Below are 24196 nucleotides of genomic sequence, written 5' to 3'. Positions count from 1 at the left end.
GCAAAAAAGTTCGGACGTATGGGCGGGCGTGGCTTGGTGATGCGTGTCAGACAGATATTTGTGCGTCCACACCTGACCTCCATGCGTTAGGGTGTGACATTTGGGGGGCAGAAGAGCTGTAGGAAATGCAAACTCTACACAGGCGGATCCGCAACAAAATTCAAACCCAGAATCTCTCGGTTGTGAGTCAGATGAGCTAACCACTGGTTTCACCGTGCTACCCCCCCAGTCGGCTTTACGGATGGAAAAGTTGTAAGATAAACAGATGTCTGAAAGTACAGACCTGCAAGACTAAACTTCAAAGCGCAGCGAGGAACGATTCAGCCAGCTTTAAGAATTCTCTGGCCCTTCATGATCTTTTTGTATTGAATGAAAATAGGACATTTGCAACCATCTGCTTTTACTTTTGAAAAAAAATGACCATCAGTATTTCTTGTCTGATATTGCTTAGCTGTTGAGTTGTTTTGTAATCACTAAATATTGCCAAATAAACAAAAATAATTGGTTAATAAACAGTAATCAGGGAAACACTTCCGATTATTATTATTATATGATTATTTATTTTTATTTTTTTACCAAGCCACCTTATGGCCATTCCTCTTCCCCCTGAAATGACATCTCACGTTGCCTTTTATTTAACGACGTGCTTTGCTCATAACGTCACTCTATCGCCTTCATACTCCTATTTTTCTTTCCGGAAGGAAATCGATACATGCAGTTCTTTGTTTACAGTGATCAATATGTATGTAATGAAGGCAGTGCTCCAATTCCCAGCTGAAGCATCACTGGCAGGTTTGAGTTGAATAGGTTTTATTCTTTGCATTGTATTCATGAATTTATTTTCACTTTTTCTCTTTATCTTTTGAGGAGCACCATGGCCTAGATAACCTACACAAATTGTAACGGTAGAATTGAATAGTGGCAGAATATATATCTGCAAGAAAAAAAATATTGATGCGATTTGTTAATTTTCATGAAACCCTGTTGCCGTGGCAATACTAATAAAACAACACTGTTTTTGAGGGTATAAAAACAAATCAGGCCTGGCACAAAAAAACCAACAATATTTTAGAGATTTCAGATTTTCAATCCTACAAATATTTAGCCACATCTTCTCTATTGTATGTTTCAACTAGCCCTGCAAAAATTGGGAGGCATAAGTAACAAACAACCCACAACCTACCAAAAAAAGTTTTGGAGCCTCGTCCCAAGCCTAACAGGATTTTTTTTTTTAACTAAAATTTGGCAACACTTTTGTCCTTTTACACAGAGGTGATATTTTAACTAGAAAATGTACGTGATTGTCTTCAAACTTCGGGTTTTTTCTGTTATTGAAGTAATTGAAAGCTTTTGATGTGGTTGCATGGTGTTGACCCCAACATGCCAGGCAGGCAGGACCCCAACGTGGCCAGGGATGCGAGCTGATCGCTGCTCTACTTTTTATTTTCCCTTAAACAAGCTCCATTGCATACCTAGGGCAAAAAGTGTAAACGTGGAATAATAATAATCATAACGTTAGCATAAAGCTGGCACAATCATTCGTAGCTAATTGGTGGGTGCATCTCTGAGCCTGCTGGGTGGCATGGCGGGATAAGGCGTAATTTATTTATGTCTGACCTTTTCAGGCTGTAAGTTCTTAGCTAACTGGAGGCTGTCTGAAAATAATCCCTCGCCATGTGCGAGCACGCTATGCTTTAAGACCATTACGGGTAGCATGTAGAGGGCTAACGTGGCGCCAATAACTTCTCATCACCTCTGTTCATATCGCAGTTATCAGCTACAGGCCGTGCCCTCCATTACTGGCAACTAGCAGAGTCTGACATTGGCCGGTCGTCTCAGTCATGTGGGGGTGGGGGGTGGGGGGTTGTCCTTCACACATAATTAGCTTGTTCAATTCAAAGGCACAAACAGTGACACATTTGTAGCCAAGGGTTAGTAAAGGCTATTTGACCCATACAACCTCAATCAAAGGAAATCTTTACTGTTTGACTCAAATAAATATGCAGTCGATACAAAGCCGTTCACGGTAGATAGGTGAACTTTTTTTGCCTCTTGCGCACGAGTGCTGGTTTATAGCCTATTTGGTTTGAGATCACACCTGGGTCCAAACAATCTGAAATGACGCGTTCATTTGTCCACGTTACAAAATGACTCCTGCATGAAAGGACTCAAGGAGTGTTTTGTTCTCTTGCTGTGTTGATTTAATGGGAAGAAAAAATGCAATGAAAGCAGATTAAACACAAAGAGGTCAGGTATAAATAACTATTGACCTGACTTTCTTGCACATATGCCTGTGTATAACGGGGCTTTGTATTCTTTGCCAGTAAAATTGGATCTTAGACACAAAGCATACAACCAAAAGACAATGACATTTTTTTTTTTTTTGCTAAAGCAAACAACTCTATATTGTCTCCAACACAACCTCCTTGTTCTGCAATGGCTTATTTCGCAATACTGACATTCAATTCCAACCACTCAATCTACCCACCCCATTGTGCCTTTTGTTTCTCATTAAGTTAAACGGAATCAGAGCGCGTAGGGACCTTGAAGGCCTTTTGGTTTTCCATCAGCAGGCACGTGAAGGAGCCACTCCCCATCCCCATTATGTTGTCCGTCTCATTAAATCTTTGGTGCAGTCGGCAGTATATTCAGGCTCAGTTGCGTTGCTGTTTTTTTTTTTTTTTCCTGGCTGCGGATCTCGCTGCTCTTCTTTACACTTGTCCGCTTTGGCTTGATTAAAACAAACTCTGGCGCAATCGCGGATTGATCGCGCAAATGTTATCATCTGATCTTTGGACCGTGGTCCTTTTGCAAGTGAACTCTGGTGTGGCTGAGACTATACTCGGCACCCCCGTTCTGAAATGAAAGACCTGTCTGCTGCAGGTAGAAACTAAAAAGCACCCATGTTTACCCGTTTACACCACACACTTAAAAACATCTCCCCAACAAGGAATCAGCTCTCCATCACCAAAAGAAATTTGAAGCTGGGGCACATTGATTGACCCAGATACAGTAACCATGTTCACAAAGAGGCGACGACCTCCCGCAGGCCACGCCGACTATTGTGTTCCCGGCAGAGGCTTCAATTACGACGCACCAGCTCTCAGTTAGCCGCTGCACCTTTGATGACTCACTAGGTTGTATCTCGTGACATTGTGCATGCATCATCCTTTCATCCTTTGCCTTCCTCTGAAATAGAGGAGCTCCCCACTGCTCCTGTCCGTCCCCTGATGGATGTGATTTAATTGAGTCACGGAAGGATGGAACTCCTTTATTCTTTGTCGTCAGTTCACGTCTCCAAATGACCTTTGATGCCTCATTTCTTAAACCGAGCGGTGTGTGGAATTTGAGGCGAGTTGCGATCTATTCCTATTAGAGTCTTAATCGCAGGTAGATATGTGATTGAGAACACGATGTGCCTACCAAAAACTAGTCTCTGGATGTTCCACATCTCGAGTGATCTACTGCGAGCAGAACCCGATGACACCCCGATGGCACGCCTGCTTGCCATCACAGTACACGGATATTATGATTGACCAAAAACAATTTCTAGTCTCAATTTGAGCGAACACCACGGCAATAAGCAACATATCGCTCGGCGGCCCGCGTTGTCTGAGTTTATACTATCGCTGCCTCTGTCGATATTTATTGAGGCATTAAAGAGCGTGCGGCGTGTCGCCACTTTTATTTCCTGCAGCACTGCCGCCTCAGCAGGAATGAGGCTGGGGGGGCGGATATTCTGACAGAAGTGTACAATATAACCCCGCGGGATGAACGTTTGAACATTTTCATACATTTTCTATACAAACAGCTTCATGTAAAATAACCGTGGGGGATTGGAAAATTTCCACGAGGTTAATAAATACAACGAATTCTATACGTCCTTCCTATCGTTCTGTAAATATATCGCTGTTGATTCATCAGATTAAAATAGAAAGGAGTAATTGTGTTTTTTGCTTGTCAAAATATTTCCAAAAATATTGGTTAAGGAGATTTCGCTTTCAAAGACCCGGCAGGTGGCAGCTCATCAAAAGGTGTTGCGTTGTATTTAACTTTGCGTAACCTGTCATTCGTAAAATATGCTCGGCAGCAGTCGACAAGAAAATATCCGTGCTGCGCTGCAACCAGCAGTAAAGAGCAGAAAAGGCTCGCAGAAAAAAAAAAACACTGCTCCACCGAGGCAAAAAATTCATCTGGCAAAAAAAACGCTTTCTTAGTTTTACGTTACACCGTGAAGGAAGGGGGTACGCTTCTATTTCCTCCTCGCATACACTACAACTGTTTACAATTGTCGTAGTGTGAAATATCACCCCGCTTTGACGTTCTCCCAAGAAGAAACACCAGCGTGCCGTCACCTTTACGCCTGTTGGCCGACGCTCCATCTTCTCCAGCCCCGATGTCAGCCTGCTCCCCTCACACACACGACGAAACCTTCTAAGCAGTGTGACCTTTGTCGAAGATAAGCTAAAGACTTTTGGAATAACGGCCTCAGCCTTTAATTGATGGCCGTTGGTAAACATATGAAGGCTGCGAGCCAAGGTTATTGACCTTTCACGCCTGTCCTGGGTGATAGAAGGAGGTAGACACGCGCAGAAAATGAAATGGGTTATAATAGTCGAGCCCGGGCTTGGTTGGCAATTTATGCTAACTTTTTCTTGCGGTTTTACTTCAGGCTTATTGTGCATACGGTCTATTTGTAGATGTAGTCCAATGGGGGGGGGGGGGGGGGGGGGGTGATCGGACAGATAAGAATTTAAATAAAAAAGAAACATGAAAAGAATGTCATGTAGACAGCAGAAGAACCAGCTTTGGCCGGAGAAGATTGAGCTGATGTTATTGCAGCCTTGTCCTCCCTTTGCGCCCCCCCCCCGTAAAAAGCTGGCGGGGGGTTAGGAAGGCATGCATTTATATTGGATCAACATGCCATGATGTCTTTTTCTTCATCCAGTCCCACTCCTCGTGTTTATAATCATAAGCAGTCCCTTATGGGGCTTGACTGACCACTTTTATTGACTCTGGAAAAGCATATCTTTGCTTGATGCATTGTTTGTGAATAGCACCGACCGACCCCAATGGAAATAACCCACTGATGATAAAAAAAGAAAAAAAAGAAAATAGAAGTTGCTCTATAAATGTGTTTTGCCATTAGAGGGCGTCCCCGGTGAGGTCAAACTTAAAAGCATAATTTTAACATTGTGCATTTGCTTTGTTCAGATAATGGATGCATGGATGGATGCTGTGCTCTGAATGTTGCCATAACCTCAATTAGTGAGCATGAACACACACATGCACACACACACCCTTTACGCCGCTTCAGCCGTGTTAATTTACAGGGAGTAGTTGAAGTGTTTATTTCGGCTAATGCACGAGGAGAATGGGAGCTAGCTTGCGCGCGCGCATTTGTTCGCAGGACTCGTCAGCACGCCTGGTACTCGTCAAATTATACAGCACGTAAAAGAAAAAGTGGGAGGAATGCGTCTGGTGGTAACTGGGCCATAAGGAGTGTGGGGGGGGGGAAACTTGATGTTGCATTCAAGTGGAGACATCAAGTGGGTGGCAGCTGATGGGCGGCACAAACACTAAAGGAATGCTTCTCGCTAACACCAAATATGGTTGTCATCCAAAAGTAGACAATGAATCAACGAAAACTACTTCAGTGGCAGATGGGACTACTTATTTATTGGAAGATGAAAGCGGTCAAATTTTCCTAAATGTTAATGAGATAAGCTTTAATTGTTTGTTTTGAGAAGGCCCCAGGTGCACACAAACACGCATTGTCTTTTAAATTGGATGTTATGGAATAAAGAGTGGAAAAGCCAAGAATGTGCGGGCCAATGGAGATGTGAGGTCAAAAGGCACAAACAGGGCTTTGTTCTGCATTTGTCAGGGTCACTCCATGTTGGGAGATTGTAACGGGCAACAGCAGCACATATTTTATTTTGGAGCTGTTGAAAGATTTACAGATTCCCTTTCGGGAGCCGGAATCGGGATTCAAATGTTTACACGTTGATGCCGAACATCCAGATTGAAATGACATGTCTTAGTCGGTTCACGTTGTGTTCTGTGTCATGTTCGTCACAGCAGACGTGACTCAGCCGCATTTTTGAGCCATGATAGCGTTGCCTTGAATAGCGCTAAATCATCAAGCAGATGATGGCGTCATGCTGCGGAGCTGTTGAACACATCGCAGGGTGTGGATACGCCACCGAGGTCTCAGAAGAGTTTTCCGATGAAAACCTGGCCTCTCGCCTACTCTCTGATCCGGCCAATCGTATATCGGTCTGCCTGCAGTGCTCTCGGCGATCACATTCGCATTGATTTGTGTCCGCTTGAAATGGAGGAGGTCCCAGACGCTGTGCACATTCTAAAGAGAGAGCTCTCTGTTTGTGCTTTGCTATGTTTAACCACTTTTTGGGAACCGCACAGTTTAGAGGTTGATTCCATGGCTGTTGATCATGCCTTTTCCCAGACCACCAAAGTGTCTGAGCATGCGAACACGGGCAGCTGTGCGGATAAAGCTAGAGAGGAGGGGGGGCGGTGGAGTGTTGGTTTTGGTTGGCACGTTTGCTGTCGGTCAGAGTGGGCTAAAAAATGGACAGCTGGCAGGACAATTTTCAATTCGATGGGACTGGGGAGTAACACGCGAGGAAGCAGGGTTGCCACAGCTTCCTCTCGCTGGCTCGGAGTGAATGCTTGGCACATGAAGTACAAGCGATATGTATTCTGACGAGAGGAGGTCATACACATCGAATTTCCAAACATCTTTCCACATGTTTAAAACGTGAGACCTCACACATGACAATTGCCATGTGTGATTACTGCTCTTAACGGCGTGCGGTGTTGGCCATCACAGCACGCCACACACATATAACGGCAGTATTTCTCCACCAGCAATTCTCCTCGTATAAACCAGATGTCCGTCATAGATCGACCTGTGAGAGGTAGTAGAAGAATAGAAGCTAACTGCTTCCTTTCTCTGCTAACCACTAACTATGTTGCGTTGTTAAAGGCAAGTTATACAGTACAAAATACTCGACACAGCCCCCTTTTTTGTTCGGCAACAGCGCAAGTTTCGGGTTGCTATCTAATTGGCTATTGTGTTGTTTCATGTCCAAGAATCCCAGGCTAGGTCCAACTCGACGTTGGACCTCACAATTTTAGTTCCGATCGTCGGCCTCCAAAATAAATGGCCTCTTCACCAACCTCAATCACAGGATAACCACTCGGGGGGTAATCTTTTAGAGACATCTGATAATCAAGCCTTAGCACCAACGTAACTGGTTGTAGGACTTATTCAAAGCTCGTCTACGTCCATGCTGAAAGCGGTAATGGGCGGACGGGCGTAAGAGGAGTAAATTATGTGCGAAGGAGAAGCCTCCCTTAATGGGAGTCTGTCTCTGTTCACGGGAAATATGAAAGAGCCTTTGTTAGTGAAGGGCTTGCTGCTGACAGAAAATAACTAGCCCCCCCCACCCCCCACAACTTCCAAATTCATTGCCTCCTCTCCTGCTCATCCGTCACTCCACTCCCCCCTCCCGATAAGCCTAGTATGTGTTTTCTGTCAAAGTCGCTCATTTAAGATTCCATGCCGCGCCCGCTGTACGGAGGAGGACCCGGGAGACACTCGGCTGCATTGTTAGTATTCACCGTCTCCTCCAGACTTCCTGCCACTGGGTGGGCACTCGGGCCGAGACATGTACAGTCGGTGATTCATGCTTTCACCTGTGATGTCCTTCACGTGTGTTTGCATTCCCGAGAACCAGTATTGTATACAAGGCGGGGAATATTTAGTTCAACGCGGTTAATACGTGGCCGGCGAGCTGCACTGTTGGCGAAGGTTGTATTTTTAGCTCCTGCGCCGACGTGTGCGATTGTGAATCTCCTTAGGCTATGCTAAATAAAGAATGGACCATCAGTGAGGGGAAATGACTGCTTGGCACCGCTCTGGTGGCGTGTCTTTCATCAGGTCGCACGTTGCTCTCCTCACACCTGCGGTTCATGACAGGATGTTGGCAGGTGTTAATTGCCATTGTAAAACAGGGCCATGATGCTCTGTGGTTTGGTGGCAGCCCCAGTCCTCCTGTGGCTTACACAATGGCAAAAAAAAAAAAAAATCATTGTCACTGTGGGCTGTCTTCGCAAGAAAGAATCAACTCTGGTACTTTGATTGATTTGGTCAAGTGCGAACAGAATTGTATAATGCGCACATCACCATACAGTAGGCATTGTTTTTATTTTGGCTAGATGCTTCTTATGAAGAAGTTATTCATGAAGCTTCAAATGTGCTTTGTGAATTAGTCGTACTTTTTGACTCCTCTAAATGGCTCTGTTGCTTTAAATAAAAGAATTTGAGAAGTGGTAAGACTTTTAGCCCAATGTTGAACAGAGTGCCCTCTAGAGGAATGTAAAATTACAACAACTGGTTCATGAAGCTTCATTTCCCATCACTATGACGAACAGCATCCTTTTGATGTTTGTCAAAATAGCAACGTGAACAGTAATCATCCATCTCGCTTTGATTGTGATTCTTTTTTTTTTATTTTTATTTTTTTTACCAGCAACACACAGCAGCGTTTGTGTTACAGATGTTTTGGAGCCGTTGGTCATAGTTTGCCTGCCTTGCCTCGGGAGCTCCACATAGTCCCGGCAGAGAATCTATTGGCGCCATATTGACTTCCTCTGGCTGTCTCCAATGGATTTGACATGGATAACGCGCTGGGGTTTTGAGGCGCGAAGGGGGGAGGGGGATGTAATAAAAGCGAGAGACCCGCAAATGAAAGGAAGCCAGAGAAATAAAGAAGACTGAAATGAAGAGGGCTCAAGTTGGGAAAAGCCAATAGGTTGTCAGGGGCAACTACCTCAGCCCTCCCCTCTAGAAGGCTCTGAAGAAAGATTGTAGATGAGTTGGACCGAGTAAGACTTATTTGGCTCAAACAATATACGATACATTTCTACGTAAGTGATTTATAATTGACTTTTCCTGGTTCCCCGCTCGGGACATACAGTTAATGAGGTTCATAGTTTCGTGTTATTGTACGCTTCAATTGTTATAGCAAAGGCAACGTTCATTTGTTTAATTCACCGGGCTGCGCTGGTATTGTAGCGGAGGCTTTAACAGTCGTTCTCTGGAAACGATAAGGCTTATTAGGTCTGATGGGCCTCCCGTCTCATATAATCTAATGCGGCCATGATAGACAGGATTCTGGGTTTGGATTCATTCGTACCATAAATCCAAGCACATTCCCGTCCCGGCCCTGTGCTCTGTAATGGGCCATTACGGGCCATGTTTGTAGATGAAGGAGCCAGATGTCCCTAATGTGGTTGAGGGTCCAGCGTTGGCTTTTTAAGAGAGGAGACGCACGAGCTGGACACTGTCCCTCATTAAAGTGACCTGCTTGCCGCTAGATTCGACCCATAAAACAGGGCTTTAATGTTCTTAGCAGAAGAGCGCCACAATTTGCCCACAGCTCCACGGCTGTAAAAGAAGGGAATTGAATTCCATAAGAATGATCTGTTGTCATAGCTGGTGGCACCAGCTGTCTGACCATGTTTAAATGCAACCCCTGGGTGTCACTCCCTACTCTGTCGGCTGCCATGATCCTAAAAGCTCGTCTCCCGCTGGTCCACTTGAGCGGAAGAACCTTGCTGGATTGGAGTGGGCATATGCAAGGAGAACAGCAAGCATTTCAAAATGACTTGCAAGATCATAACCTTGGCGATACATCGAGGATGCATCATGTGTAACGACTCTACCTTATTTGTTTTCTTTGTCCAAATTGGTCAATTTACTTGGCACATTGACTGTACTGCATCCATGCATGGCGGCACTCTCCCCCTATGGACACCTGCCTTTGTGTTTGGGCAGTAAAACCTGATGCACAACTGCTAGGGGAGCACATCTTGGGGTTGGTGCAATGCCGATGACCTCCTAATGTGGATTCCAGCGAGGCAGAAAGACAAATGTTTGGGTTTCCAGGTCTTGGCGGTATCCTGGGCTGCTGCAGCTGTCATGTTATCCTTCTGTGCTCAGGACCTTTTGAGCTCAGCAATGCAACCTAATATCTACTTGCTCAAAGGCCTTAAACTATAGCTAGTCTTATTTTGACAGATACCTTCATACTTCCTATGATTGTTGATGTTCCAGAAAATACGTAACAGCCTGATGGGGGGGGGTGAACAGCCAAATTCTGCCCCACATTGTGAGTGTCGACACATTCATAAACTTGGGAGGCACCGTGTGCGAACGTTGTCTTCTCCTCCCACATTGTCTTTAATTGAATTCATGCTTCTCAGTGGAACGCCAAAACCTCGTTTGTATGCCGGTCATACCGAGAGCCGATGCAAATCTTATTTACACTTGCGGCGCTCCGTAGTGTTGCCCAGTGCAGCCAAGTGTCTCGTTTTAGCCAATTTGCAGACCCCCCGATTCTGATAGATGGTTCTTTTAAAGAAGCAAGCCAACTCCGCCTCCATTCCTCTCTCATGGCCTAGGACACAATGAAGCAGATACTCGCAGAGCTCCTCGTCCACCACCCCCAATCCCCCTCGGTTCTCTTTTTTTCCACTTTTTTTTTTTTTTGTTGCAACTACCCAGTCTGTGGTCTGAAAAGCGATTGCGGGAGTTGCGGAGTCGTTGCGGGAGTCCCGCTTTCAAATTCGGTGCTGATAGTTGAGGTGTGGCTACAGGCAGAATAGGAAAACAAGCAGCAAGGGAGCAGCAGACTCTCTCCCCTTTGCCGCCAGGCTAAAAGCAGCCAGCTCATGCCTGATGCGAGACCTCGCTCAAAGGGATTTGTGACGGGGATGCACTTTGACCCCTCAACGCCTACATTATGTAAATGTGTGCAGAAAACAAGGAGCATAATACTGTTAGTTCCACAGAAATACACTTCGTTTACTTAGAGTAAGTTTTGTTTGCTATACCCACGACTGGCAAACCATTCAGACAACCAAGACGAACTTGTTGTCGCGAAATGGCCCTTCCTTGCATGAGTTGTTACGGCGCTGGTTGGTAAGGTAACCAGATCTCTCCCCTCCCTATCCCTCCTAAGCCATGTTATTGTCCCTGCGCACAAAGGATGGGGGATGTGTAATATAAGACGGTGCAGCACGATGAGGTTCATGGAAAACGCCCTTTCCCAGACCGTATCAGCGCGTATCAATTGACCATTTCGGGAAGGAGCGTAGCGTCGGGAGATACGGGACTAGACCAAACCGGCTGCGACTTGCTAATATTGTTTGCTTTAATTCATGTTTGAACGTGCGCGTGTCATTTTCTGCCAAAGGGCAAAGCATCCACTCAATGAATTTGTTCACTCCTTTAGCCGATTTGTTCCCACTAATGACTGATCGCTCCTTTTGTGTTTTGAGCCTGACAGAACACTCGCAGAGTCAGGTCCCGTTGCAGGACCCAAAATTGGCAGGATTTTGGTGCATTTGGAAGTGTAGTGTGCAGCAGGTGGTGTGGGGGGGCTTGCTTTTTTCTTCTGTGAGCTGCTTATACTTAATACCGCAACGTCTTATAAACCACAATGCTTCCTTGTGTGGATTAAAATGGGCATTGACGGCTGAATGTAACTTGTTTTCACCAACAAAAAAAAAAAAAAATGTTTTTAATAGGGCTGAGACTCAAATTGGTGAGGTGATTTATGTCCAAGCATGAGTGGATTTACAATTTATTTTAAAGCCCCCGATTTAAGTTATGTACAAGGCAAAATATGTTTTATGATGTGTTTTAATCAATTCGGGACTTTTCCTTCTTGAAAGCCCCGCTACAAGTCAGATGTATGTAATTCAAACCATATGTTGCGGGGACTTGAAAGGCTCATGCAGAATCAACAGACACAGCTGGCTGACAGACACTCTTGTGATCTCCAAGCCCGCGCGCTGTCTTTTTGCTGAGCTCGTCCAGCTCGCCAAAGCGTGACCTCCTCCGACTAATTATTAGCCCTCCGATGACGTGCCGTTGTTGAATGTTCCTTAAAAGCGTCCGGCCGGGCTCGCCTGAGCAAGCAGTCTGAGCCGGTGGGTGGGTTCGATGCTGACGCCGTCTGAATTTTATTTATGGTGGCATGCTGCCTCATATAAGGCTTTGCAGAATCACACTCCAGATTGGCAGCGAGCTGGCTGTGGACGATGAGTTAGAGCCCACCCGCCTTCAGCGCTGATCATTAGTGCTTTCAACACACTGGGATATTAAAGTTGCTTTTACGACTCCTCATCAACAAGCATGCAGAGGTCTGCAGATTATCGAATTCATATAATACGAGTTATAAAAGCCGTACATCTTTAGCATTGAGTCGTGGCATCTGGGTGGTGTGGTCCGGAGGATCGCGTAAACTAATTAGCAGATATGTCATGTCCTGACCTCTCAAGATAGGACAAGTAAAACTTTGCGATTGTTGGAAATAGTTTGGATAGATTTGTGTATAAATCTCAAGCTAGCTGAGTATCAATCTTATGGTCATGTGAAGATAACAGTCTGCGATTAGAAGTAGATTTAGAAATAAAATTACAGACCTTATATTGTGTTCTGCGGCTCGGAGGAAAAGGCTCGATTCTGGTAAAAGAAAGTTTGAAGAGCAAATTGTACCACCTGGAACAATTTAATCCCCCCCTTAAGTATTTCCAACAAGGATGAAGTGTCCGTTTAATGTGCCTGCCAACTATAAATGTGTCCAACTCTGACCGGGTCTTTGTAACGAGAAACAATTTCCATATTCATCAAAGCTACGTCTGTTTTCGCTTCATCAAGTTCATTTGAGCATTTCCTGTTTTTTTTTTTTAAACAGCATCTGCAACAAAGAAACATCTTGCCATCTGCCGTCAAACGTCTTAGGCTGGGATTAATTCGGAATAGTCATAGAATGAGTTTGTCAGGGGACGAAAGTAAGACCAACAGAGAGTCATATGCAAAGTTGGTGCCGGATTATGCGGAAACAGTTTGATGTTTAATCACTCCTTGTGCATGAGGCGCGTAAAATGGAGATAGAAAGGCTTTCCAAGAAGCTCCGACGGAAGGAAGCACGATGTCCTTCTGGTGAATCTTGCCTAGCGTGAACTCGCACAAATGTGTGAGTTTCCACTGAAGCAGAATGATTGGACGGGACTGACCCGGCACAGAACCCCCATTTCTCCTCCGCCTCTCATCTCTCGCCCGACTCTCAGCGCCTTGATTAGGGTGACGCACGGCGAGATGTCAGGCTTTTATTGCATTTTTATGGCACTGCGGCTGTCCCGCCTCAAAGTGCAGCATAATCAAACGCTTATCGCACCTAAAGCAACAATGCGGCCATTTTGCCAGCTCGGAAGTCATCGTCTTGACGGTTACCACGTTAACGTAATGACGATACGATGCTAGCCGATTTGAGCGGTAACTTCCTTTGACGCTATTAGCATTCAAAGCTGCGCTTGTTCAACTTAGCCGGAATAGGGACATTTTCATTCCCAGACGTGATGTTGTAATGCAAATGTTTTCCTTTCCGACATAGTTTAGCATCTTTATTGTCTAGCCGCAATTTGTAGAAATTAGGCTGAATAGCATCGCCGATCCTTGCGATTGACTGTGCCTGTGCCACCTTATAGTTTGCGAGCGCTCTGAACAAGGTGACAACATTCCATCATTCGTCACATTAAAAAGCCCCAAAAGGTCTGGAAGCGTTTCTACAGGCGGAGACAGATTTGTACATGGTCATGCTTGTGGTTGCTTGTTATGTTATAGCTTCAGACAAACTGAGGACAGATGTGTTTGGAGTCATTTCCACCCCCTCCCCTATTCCTTCCTTCTCCCCTCTTCTTGATTCCCATTTTCTCTTCCGCCCTCCTTCCACTTCCCCTAATCTGGGACTCATTGTGTGTGTAATAAAGCACAGCTGCACACATCCCGCCCGCCCGCTCTGCGCCCACTCGGTCGAGCTGATTACATGGGCGGAAGAGTCCAGTCACACGGCCATGCGCCCTTAATGCAGATAATGCACGTTTCCATCGGCGATGCTCAGCGTATCGGAATCGTGCCAGTACTAATCGCTGACACCTGACGTCACATTGAGTACTTACACAAGCGACCCGGTTCGTGCTTTCACATCTTGAGTTTATATAAATATTTGCACGTTCTTTATGCGGAATCTTTCGATGACAAAACGGCTTTTTTTTCGAATACAATTTCAAATCACGAAGCCAGACTCTCGCTGAACAGAACAGTCAATGTTTGAAATAATTTACTCCCAAGTTAAACTTCTCTTGCGGTTCCACTGAACTTTGTCATTTCCACGGGGCGTAATCGCATGTGCATTATGTGAGACGAGAGCGAGCGGCTGCAGAGTTTCAATTTGGCTGCTGGGATGATGCTCAATTGCTTCACCGCAGAAATAAAAAAACCCGGCCGTGCATGCGAAAGTGAGCAGTACTAATAGAAAAATGTGAGAAATTGAAAGCCAAAACTTCTTTATTAAGTATAAAAGATAGTGTCGCCAATCAACAGGACTTGTCTCTACTAACAGGTATGCGAGAGATACTGAAAGGGTCTGAAGAAAAGATTCATTATAAATGACAGGGTTAAGATTTCGATTGGCCGTTGGGGGGGTGGGGGGGTGACGTTCTAAGCGCACTGTAGTTTGACTACCATGGCAACAGCGAGGGCCATCTAGGCCATCTCGACTCAAAGCATTCACAAAAGCTTTTTAATGGATTTCTTTGTCTCCACTGGGCAAACAACTTTTCATCCATTTAAAATCATGATGCCTTCATCCTTGAGATGCACCAGCAACCATTTTCTTACTTTTACTTTGTGGAAGACAGATGGGTCAGGGAAGGAGGGTCATGCAGGTTAAAGTAGATTAGTAGGGAGATCTCAGCTGATGGATGCGTCCACAAAATGCATTTTTGGACGCTACAAGACATTCTCATGTGCACCAAGTCAAGCGACGGCGCCGCCGCATAAGCTGTCAGAGGAGAAAAGCTTGAAAGCTTTTAAGGGCCAACGTTGGGTTTGTCTTTGTACGGTGTTTTTACGCTTTTCTCTCTTTGTCAAGCGCAGGCTAATTGTGTTTCAAGCGAAATTTGACACGTATTGATTCAAACGTGCTATGACACACACACACAAACACACACACGTACACGGTGTGTATTGGCAGCTGCCCTAATCCTTCGCTTTGAAGAGGCTTCCCCCCCCCTCGCTGGCTCACATTGTTTTTCAGACTTTTATTTTTTTTGCCCCCTTTTCTCAACAGCCTTTCACTTGAAGCAGTGCCTGTGAAGCCTCGGGTTGGTTCGTTTTGTCATCATGAAGGGCTTTTTGGGAAGTGTGGCACATGACTTAAAAGAAAAAAAGGGTAATGGTGTGACTGCAACCCACAAAGTGACTCGTCGTTGGCTTTGTTTAGCTTGATGAGAAGCATTTAGCCATCTCAGTAGCTTTAGAGATTCTAGAATTTCAAGATGAGGCATTTTGGGGTGTGCAAAACTTCCCGAATGAGGGTCTCAGATGCCATCGCGCGATCGAACAGTGCTTTCCAGCGGCTGTCGGCCTCATCGTCTTTTGTCTGCCGCTTTGTTTGTCAGCCAAGAGGATGCGCCTGCCTCCTGTTGGCTGGCGCTGTGCTTTATCCAAAATGGAAAAGAAAGAAAAGCCAAAATTCCACTGGCTTTGTTCTCCGGAATCCAACATCAACTCGTGCCACACGTGACGAAAAAATGGCTTTCACAGCCTCAACATTAGTTCTTTGCTAAATCGTCCTTCAAAACTGCCTGCTCAATATGTGTGTGAGCCATTCATTGAAAGTGACTTGTTAAAAACACACTTCTTATGAATCTATAATTAGCTTACATTTGTAAAATAATATTGCGCCGTTATGATGATACAAAAGATACATTAACTCATTGACTGTACGCATAAGCAATGAGCACAAGATGGTTATCGCACAACATCGCTCAGAGACATGAGGATTAGCACGATCCCGCTCCCGACTATTTGAGAAGCACATCACGTAGCACATCACGTCCGAAGGCTTCTTGTCATGCGCGATGACGATCGTAATCACGATAATAGTCGTCGGTCTGCCGCTCGCACTACTAAGTGAACGGCGGGCTGAGCCGAGCGGGCGCTTTGACAGTTTGTCAGAATTTAAATCACATTCTAACGTACGCCGCGTCAATTTCATCCAAACGGGATAACATGCGGTTTTCTCAGCGGTCAGTTTCTGTTGATAATGACTTTGTCTTCAAAACACATTCATTTGCACAACCTTTGCTCTGTGCAAATCAAAGATGTAATGAATGCTGCGCTTAGCCGTCTGACTCGAAAGCCAACGTTCATATTGAACATCAACTCTGCATCTGACTCAATCCGCAAACCAATTGTTCCCTTCTTCCTGCCCAATGGACAAAAGTCAACTATTTTGTGTTTTTTAAAGGATTCCGATTGCCAAATAGTATTTCAGAAACTTTTCTTTGCCGTCCATCTGTTTGCCAGAACGCGGCGCGGCGCACAGCTGACAAATATGCATTCTGTCGGGAATTTAATGGAAACAATATGCCTCCACTCCTTCGTGCAGACAAACTGGGCCGAATCTTTTGACCGCAGTGATTTACATGCTAACCCAAATAAGTGCTCAAGCAAGAATTCCGCAGCACACAACCTTTATTTGATTTGTCAAGTTGTCTCAGTCCTTATTTAAGACTGGGAGGATTTTCCCGGCCGTTGCATCGAGAGCAGCGCACGACAGACGATATTTATTGCGGCTACGGAGAACATGGTTACAAGTTTCCCACGTGCTGAAAAGCAGAACTGAGGCCACTGACATCACAGCGCAAGTCACCTAATCTGTTTTTCCATAAAAAACTCAGCAGGCCTGATGGCCCCCGTGGGGAAACCTTTGGCACACTTCTGCTTTTCCTCTCTCAGCAAATGTAAGACAGGAACTTTTAAACAACTGTAATCGAAAAATCTCATAAGATCATCAAAAACGGTTACTTTGTCGATGGAAGTAGCAGGACCGTTATTTCACTTTTACTTAACTAGATTGCAGAAATAGTGGCCTATTTACAGACCGGATGGGAAAGACCAACCTCACGTGGATTACTGTTCTTCTTTCTGGTCAGTGACACCATCCACACAAGTGCTTAAACAATAAGTGTTTAGTGAATGACCTTAATGACAGGACGCAAGATCATCTGAAATCCAAAATTCCATTGTTACAACTGTGATGCAGCCATTTTGTGCGATCTGCCTGAGAGAGACTTTCTATTTCAAATCACCTTTGCATCATGATTTGTACGCTTAGAACCATCTATTTCTGGCTAGCGTTGCCTGTCAAAGATTGTAGTAACCTTTAACGCCTCACTAAATTATCTGGCCACTCACTTCACTAATTCATACCGCTATGCCCGAAAGATTAACTTTATCAGTTCACGGCTCCAGTGACACTCTAATCCACACAGTTGCTTGGCTATGATTGCGTTGTATGGTAAAGTCCGTTTATTTGCTTAACATACCTCTGTAAATAACCCCCCTCAGAACTTGTCCTCTGCGGCAGACAATCCGAGTTTCAAAGTGTTTTTCAAAAAGATTGTCTTCTCTTTTGGAAAATAAACTGGATTTGCCTGGGGGAATAAGGGGCTATCACTAAATGTCACCCTAAGAAGCTCACAGTGGATGGTTTCGTTAAGATATCTTTTGCTTAGCTGGGGGTACTTAGTACTTGATGTGGGATTAGACGACCAATGGATGATATTTTCCACCTGGTTAAAAGCACGTCGCACTCGATGCAAATCTTCAACTATATTCACAGTAGAGCTCTCAAACGAGGCAACTCTGTAGGCTATTTGGGGATTTTCCCTTGTTCTGTGGCGAGTAAAGCTATCGGGTAGCCTTGCTAATACCGACCAAGTAACAATGTAAAAAGGGCGTCCTTAAGGGTCACTTTCCTTGGGGGAAAAAAATAAATAAAGCATCCAAATCTGTGTTAGCCACTCAGTCCGCCATGCCGCTTATCACTGTATTGCAATGTGGATGAGTGTGATAAGAGAAAGTCATATCGGAATGCTTTTTTTGGAGGGGTGTCTTCATAATGTATTCTTGCGAGAGTCCTCAGGACTCCACAGATTTAACGTGGAAAAACAACTCCTCCAAAAAATGTGCCTTCACTGCACAAACCAAGTGATGACCATTTGAACTTTTAGAAACTGTTAAAGGGTTTACACTTGAATTGAGCATAAACACTTCTGTAATGTTTTCATGTAAAACCGTCGCATATTTTCAGAGCAACTCGAAATGCGTGGAAGGCTTTGCTCGTTTGAAGTGCATTACTCGAACGCCTTCAAGCACTTGTGTGGCAAAAAGGCAAATGTCCTTATTTACAGATCCAAGCTTTAGCTCCAAGCAGTTGACTGAAGTTTTCTGGAAAAATGAGAATGTAGCAGAACCTCACAGTTGAGTAAATGTTTGCAAATAGTTTTGATTCTCTTCCCGTCAAGTCTAGGTCACCTAGGTCTAATCGCTCTTAAGGTTTTAAATCAGCAAACTAGACAAACGTTTACATTTTCCCCAAAAATCTTGTAAGCGCTGCAGATTGCGCCGGTTCGAAGTATGACTTCAGTAAATAATTTGGAGATTTCACATTCAACAGGATCATCTGCTTTAATTCGCATCATCACAATTCCTTTGAACTTAGTTAGTGTTTAGTCGAGGTGCTGAGCTATTTGCTAGGCTGGGGTATGGGCTAAGTAGGCCTTTGGGGTTTAGTTCCTGGATCTATGTGGATCTTTATTAGTAGTATTCCATATTACGAAACGAAAGCCATCTCTCGCTATCGCTCCCGAACCATTAAAGTCCGAATTTTCTCGTGATGGCGCAAACAATAGAGGGGCACTATGGTACTTGGGGTTAGCCTGAGTTTTTGTGTGGTGTGTCACTAGTCAAGGGGGGGTGCATATAAACGTTGAATAGGATCATTGAGTCGGAGGTAATTCCGGGGCCCAGTGCAGGGCATTAGTCGGACAGGCCATTCTGCTGACGGGCCCGTTTGTCCCACACACACACCCTCCTTTTTTTTAACCCCCGGACCCTCCCCCTGCTGCATCGACATTTCTTTCCGCGCTGAAGCCTTTATCGTTGTACCCATGACGACATGTCTGATGGGGCGTGGCAGCCGAGATCTCATTCGGCCTTGTAGTGTGGGGAGCCGACGTGTCCACGTATAGACTGCAATAGCTAGACCTAACACATTGGATTTTTCAACATGGAGAAATGAATATAAACAAATTGACATCCTCATTTATTATCATCCGAGGTGGTTGTGCTGGCTGGGAATTTGTGGTGCGAGTGTAGAATGTCGAGCCTCCCTGAGATGTTGGGATCTCTACATTTCAGACAATGTTGACGAGTTTGAGCTTAAACATTCACTGCGTACATTTTACAAAAGCCAGGACGGCGAAACTCACGGTGTTGCGTGCAAAATTATTTCGCGGGACCGCAAGAGTTAAAGTCACAGGCAAGTCTATGCAATATGTAGCAGGTAATCTTCTGCTGCACACAGGCCAAGTAATAAAAGGAGCATGCATCTCTGTCATCACAATTCTATTACAAACTGGGCGTGGAAGATTCTGGCTATTAATTAGGCCTGGAGGTTAAACTTATGATCCCAAGTAGATCTACTACATTCTCCGCCCAAGCCCGGAGGAACTTCAAGTGCAAATAATTCCCTGAAGAGAGGGTCTCGGGCCCAGGAGGTAGCAACAGAAAGCAAGATGAGATGCCCCCTCGCAGGCTTTTGTTAAATAATGCCCCTTTCTGCTTGAATAATTCAAAGCGGCAACAGCGGAGCTTCGACACAAAGCATACACCTCGGGAATATGTTCCCTCTTTGCCTTTGTGCCATTTTGTGCAATGTATAGCTCGCTGCGAATGGCCAAGCGGGGAACCCGACCAAGACTATAGGATCATACGCAAAACAGTGTTTCTGTCCATTCATTTCCGCTATTGCTATACTGCCACTCGCTTGTAACACGCTGCCACTGAAGCCCTCGCCTGGACCGGCGTCCCCAGGGGACACCTGTCTTTGGTGTTTCTCTACATCTGTGTGTTGTGATGCAATAAACATCACAAGCCCTGCCCGTGGAGGATTCAGCCCATCCCAGGCATCACGGAATGCTGTGAGCAACAAAGCTAGCATGTGAAGGTTGATTTTAAAAGACGTACTATGTTGGACGGACGAATCTGCACATGAAGTTGTAGCAATAACATTTTGTCTTTTGGACACCGCTTCTTCCCCTTAATAGCTCAGAAAGCTCAATTTCAGTTGCCTCCCCTTTCAAACTTGATATTCCCACGCACCTGTTTTGAGCGATACCTTTGGGGCACAACTTGACGTGAATAATTTATGAGCATAAGGGAAGGAATCACAAAATCTTTGTGGACCCTCCGTTGCTCTGTAGTTTGTCTTGCTGTCTGTCTGACCTTTTTAGGGATTGTTTTTCACCACCGGGCTCATTCTTAATTTTATCTCTCTCTTGCAGCGAGCTTTGTCGACTGTAGCCGAGAGGGTCTGCTGCGTTTCGAATGCAACAACCCAGAGGACTTCCGGATAGAATCCGACGGGGTGGTCTACGCCGCCAGGAATCTGCAGCTCTCTGGACCTCAGGCGTCGGCGCTGCTGATCAAGGCTATTGATGACACTACTCAGCAGGAATGGATAACCCTTGCCAGATTGATGCCTTCCAAGCAGCAGGTGAGTAAGCAAGAATGAATACAAAATGGATTCCATTACTTGACTCCAGTCACAACAGACGGTCGGGAAAAAAAAAAAATCGCAGTTGCTCAATAAAATGTCGTTTTAGGTGAACACACAAAATAAAAAAAAAAACGACCAAAGAAAGACGGAATGATCAGTTGTGCCCTTGCATCAATCAACTTCCACTGATTACCCCTCAGTGCACATTCACAGATGACTAGTTCCCCAAATTGTAGCAGGTGTTCCACAAGACAAGATGGATGCCTGCTAATTAAAAGTTAATGTGTCAATTTAGTTGGCGCGCAAACATATACTTAACACGGTCAGCATCTAGCGAGAGCAGATGCGCAACGACTGCTCATAAAAAAATATTTCAGTGAGCGAGTCTTGCGATGGAAAGCTTATTGCCTCTGAGAGACAGCAAGCATCTGCTTGAGCTCTCCTGGACAAGACAAGCAGTCGTCTGCGATTAATTACGTCGTCCAAGCGCTCATATGTCAACATTGTCTTTGGCCGAGGATAAGAGAAAGTTCACATTTAAGTGCACGTGTCATACCGCGCTTTCTTGTAGTCAGGAAATGAAAGCAACTTCTAAAGGCTTTCGAGGGTTGTCGATTTTATTAACTCGAGTGCCGGGGAATTACGCGATCCTGCTCTGGAAGACTCGACACAGACAGACATGTTTTCTTTCAGACTCTAGATAACAGTACAACTGCCAAAGTCAAAAGTAGCCCATTTGTTTGGATACCAAACGATATTGAGTCTAATACAATTCTACGGATTCTATTTGGAATAACGGCTTGCCTGCCACCATTATTAATTACAATCAATCATCTGAAATCAATCACTAAAGTCACATGCAACATAAAACACTTGTAGCTTTGGATCAGAAGTGATGGCTAGCATGTTAACAAGAAGCTAACATAGCAGCCTACCCGTCACTCTGGGTTGCTTCTCTTCAAATGACACAAAACTAAATGCACCATAACAGTCAAAGGGATCTGAATCACAGTCCTTTGTTCACCACCCAAAATTTGGTCAATATCAGCTGAGAATTGTATCAAGCAAAGTGTAACTGGAACAAAACAAACCCAAATTAACGTCATAACTGCAACGAACTGCAATTAACATAACCATTGCCTCTACTTCTATCAATGCTTGCTGAAATGAGGAGTGTTGACAGTTGGGACATTTTCATTTGTTTTTCCAAAGGACTTTGTCCAGACGCCAATGTTTTATGGACTATACACAAGCCTAAATGCAAGAATCTCTCTCATTAACATAATCAGTATACTGACTAAAAGTGACGACATATTTGTCAACATGTTTGCCACCGGGGACGATTTCGAGAGAGGGGCAGATAAAAAACCAATTGTGGTGTAGTTCTTGGGGCCAGCAGGCACGTCTCGTAGCCAGGAACTAAATTAAAGTTTTAGCCAGTAATGATTTCACTGCCTCTCCAAGCACATCATCAGCCACACACAAATGCGGCTTAGGTCTTAATGATGCTATTAGTCACCGCCGTTGCTAAGATAAATACTTTTCCCAAAAAGGTAAACTATCAGACTTTGTTTTTTCTTCAAACATAAATAAGGCATCCTCAACGTATGCATTCGCTGATGATTTCTTAATCACATCAAAGGATGGTTATTATTTTTTTAATATCACCGTGAGTGTTTCTGCCTTGAGGGTGAAGACATTTTTATCGCTGACAACTAAACAATAACCTCATTAGAATGAAACCGTGTCTGCAGACACAAAGTAACACTTAAGAAGTGAAAACAAGGGAGATTTCTTAAAGGGTGAATGATTACTTCAATGTTGAGGCCCTGAAGACGTCAGAACGGACGATGTGTGTGCGTGTGCGTGCACGTTCGTGTGTGCGCTGCGGCTCCACAGATAAGACACACGTTGGGCTAAACAACCTCAACACGCCATTCATCATTCCCAATGCGGGTTGCAAATAATTGCTACTCTCACTCATGCCGATTTTAATAAAGTAACCAATATTTCTTAAGCGCCCATGCTGCTTGTCTGCACGTCTGCTTGCCTGCCTTTGGTACTTGTACGGTGTGAGAAAGCATGATAATCAAATTTCAAACATGATTAGTGGAAGCTGTCTGACGGTGGTGAGTGTGTGCGTTTGTGTGCATTTGTGTGTGTAAGAGGCACGGGTCGTTATAGGGTGGCAAAGTGGTAATTCATTTCTGTGGTTACATGGAACACTAGACATTGAAGTGGGCAGCGTGTAGCACAGCAGGAGGGAAAATGCTGAACAAATACTTTTTTGTTTTTTGAAACTACATACTGTATTTGTGGGTACAATATTTGTGAGTTTTCTAAGAGTTTTAATTGCACGTTTTCAAGTTTTCTCATAGGTCATATATGGCCCGCAATCCGTAGGTTCCGCAAACTTGTCCTAGTATAAAGACTTGAAGGAATGAGCACCCACTCCCCCTTCTTTTTTTAATTGTTGTTGTTCTTTCCCGGCTTGCCGTTCAAGGTTATCATAACTTTCCGTGGCACTACTTGAGTCCTTCCCTTCATGTCTCTGGAGCAGCATAGGCAATTTGAGCCATCTGTGTGTTTAGTGTCTGGCTTGCAGGTACCATCCTCCTTTGTTTCAAATCTCATTCATTACAGCTGAGGGAGGATGGCAGATCCATTATGGGAGCCGATGGTGTCTGTGTGGGTGCATTTTATCAGGACATGAGATGAGGTTTGCCATTTAAAGCCGAGCGCTGCTGCCGGTGTACTCCTGCTGCTGCGCTAACTGCATACACCAGAGCATGTCAAGGAGAATTGTGCTGTAATGTTGATTGCTGAGACCAGGGGAGGGTGTCTAACTACATTTACGGGAAATTTAATGATCAATTAATTCCTTCTCTGAATGCTCGCAACTGCTCTTTCAATGCCAGTGTTGAATAGGGCAAAATAATGCTAGCTATGTTAGCATACTGTCGATGTAGCTCAACGTCCCATACATTTTTCATTTGACTGTTTCATATGTATGGCAAAATGTATGACTACTATAAGTAAGTTGGAAAGTTGCCGTAAATAACATGTCTACGTTTTATATGTACAGTCTTACGTATAGCAAATCATCTTTTATTTTCCAGGTCATGGAACCCACTTCTGATCTGGCCATGTCCAAGGATTTGACGGAAATAACATTTCCGTCACGGAACTCTGACAGCCAGCTGAAACGCATGAAGAGAGACTGGGTCATTCCCTCAATCAATGTTGCTGAGAACTCACGAGGTCCATTCCCACAAGAGCTTGTTCGGGTAAGCTCCCCCTCCTGTGCCCCCCCCCCCCCAAACAATCATACTCCACTCATATATTGAGCAAAAATGTTTCTGCGCTTGCTACAACAACCTCGTAGCCCCCCCAACCATGCTCGTAGTTTCCACCCAGAAGGTCACAGGCATGAGACGAAGAAAGTGTTTATTTACACCTCTTTGCTGAAG

The 24196-nt window shown here is 44.7% G+C and overlaps 1 protein-coding gene across 1 annotated transcript in view; it reads left to right on the top strand.

Moving 5' to 3' along the window:
* cdh2 (cadherin 2, type 1, N-cadherin (neuronal)) overlaps positions 1 to 24196 on the top strand; it is a 42663-nt gene that overhangs the window by 5096 nt on the left and 13371 nt on the right. The window contains exons 3-4 of the mRNA XM_049748456.2: positions 20512 to 20723; positions 23846 to 24013. Of these exons, the coding sequence (XP_049604413.1) occupies positions 20512 to 20723; positions 23846 to 24013 (380 nt within the window). The remainder of the gene's footprint in view (positions 1 to 20511; positions 20724 to 23845; positions 24014 to 24196) is intronic.

Source organism: Syngnathus scovelli, chromosome 17, assembly GCF_024217435.2.
Source record: "Syngnathus scovelli strain Florida chromosome 17, RoL_Ssco_1.2, whole genome shotgun sequence".
Lineage (NCBI taxonomy): Eukaryota > Metazoa > Chordata > Actinopteri > Syngnathiformes > Syngnathidae > Syngnathus > Syngnathus scovelli.
This window is presented reverse-complemented; position numbering and strand designations above follow the sequence as displayed.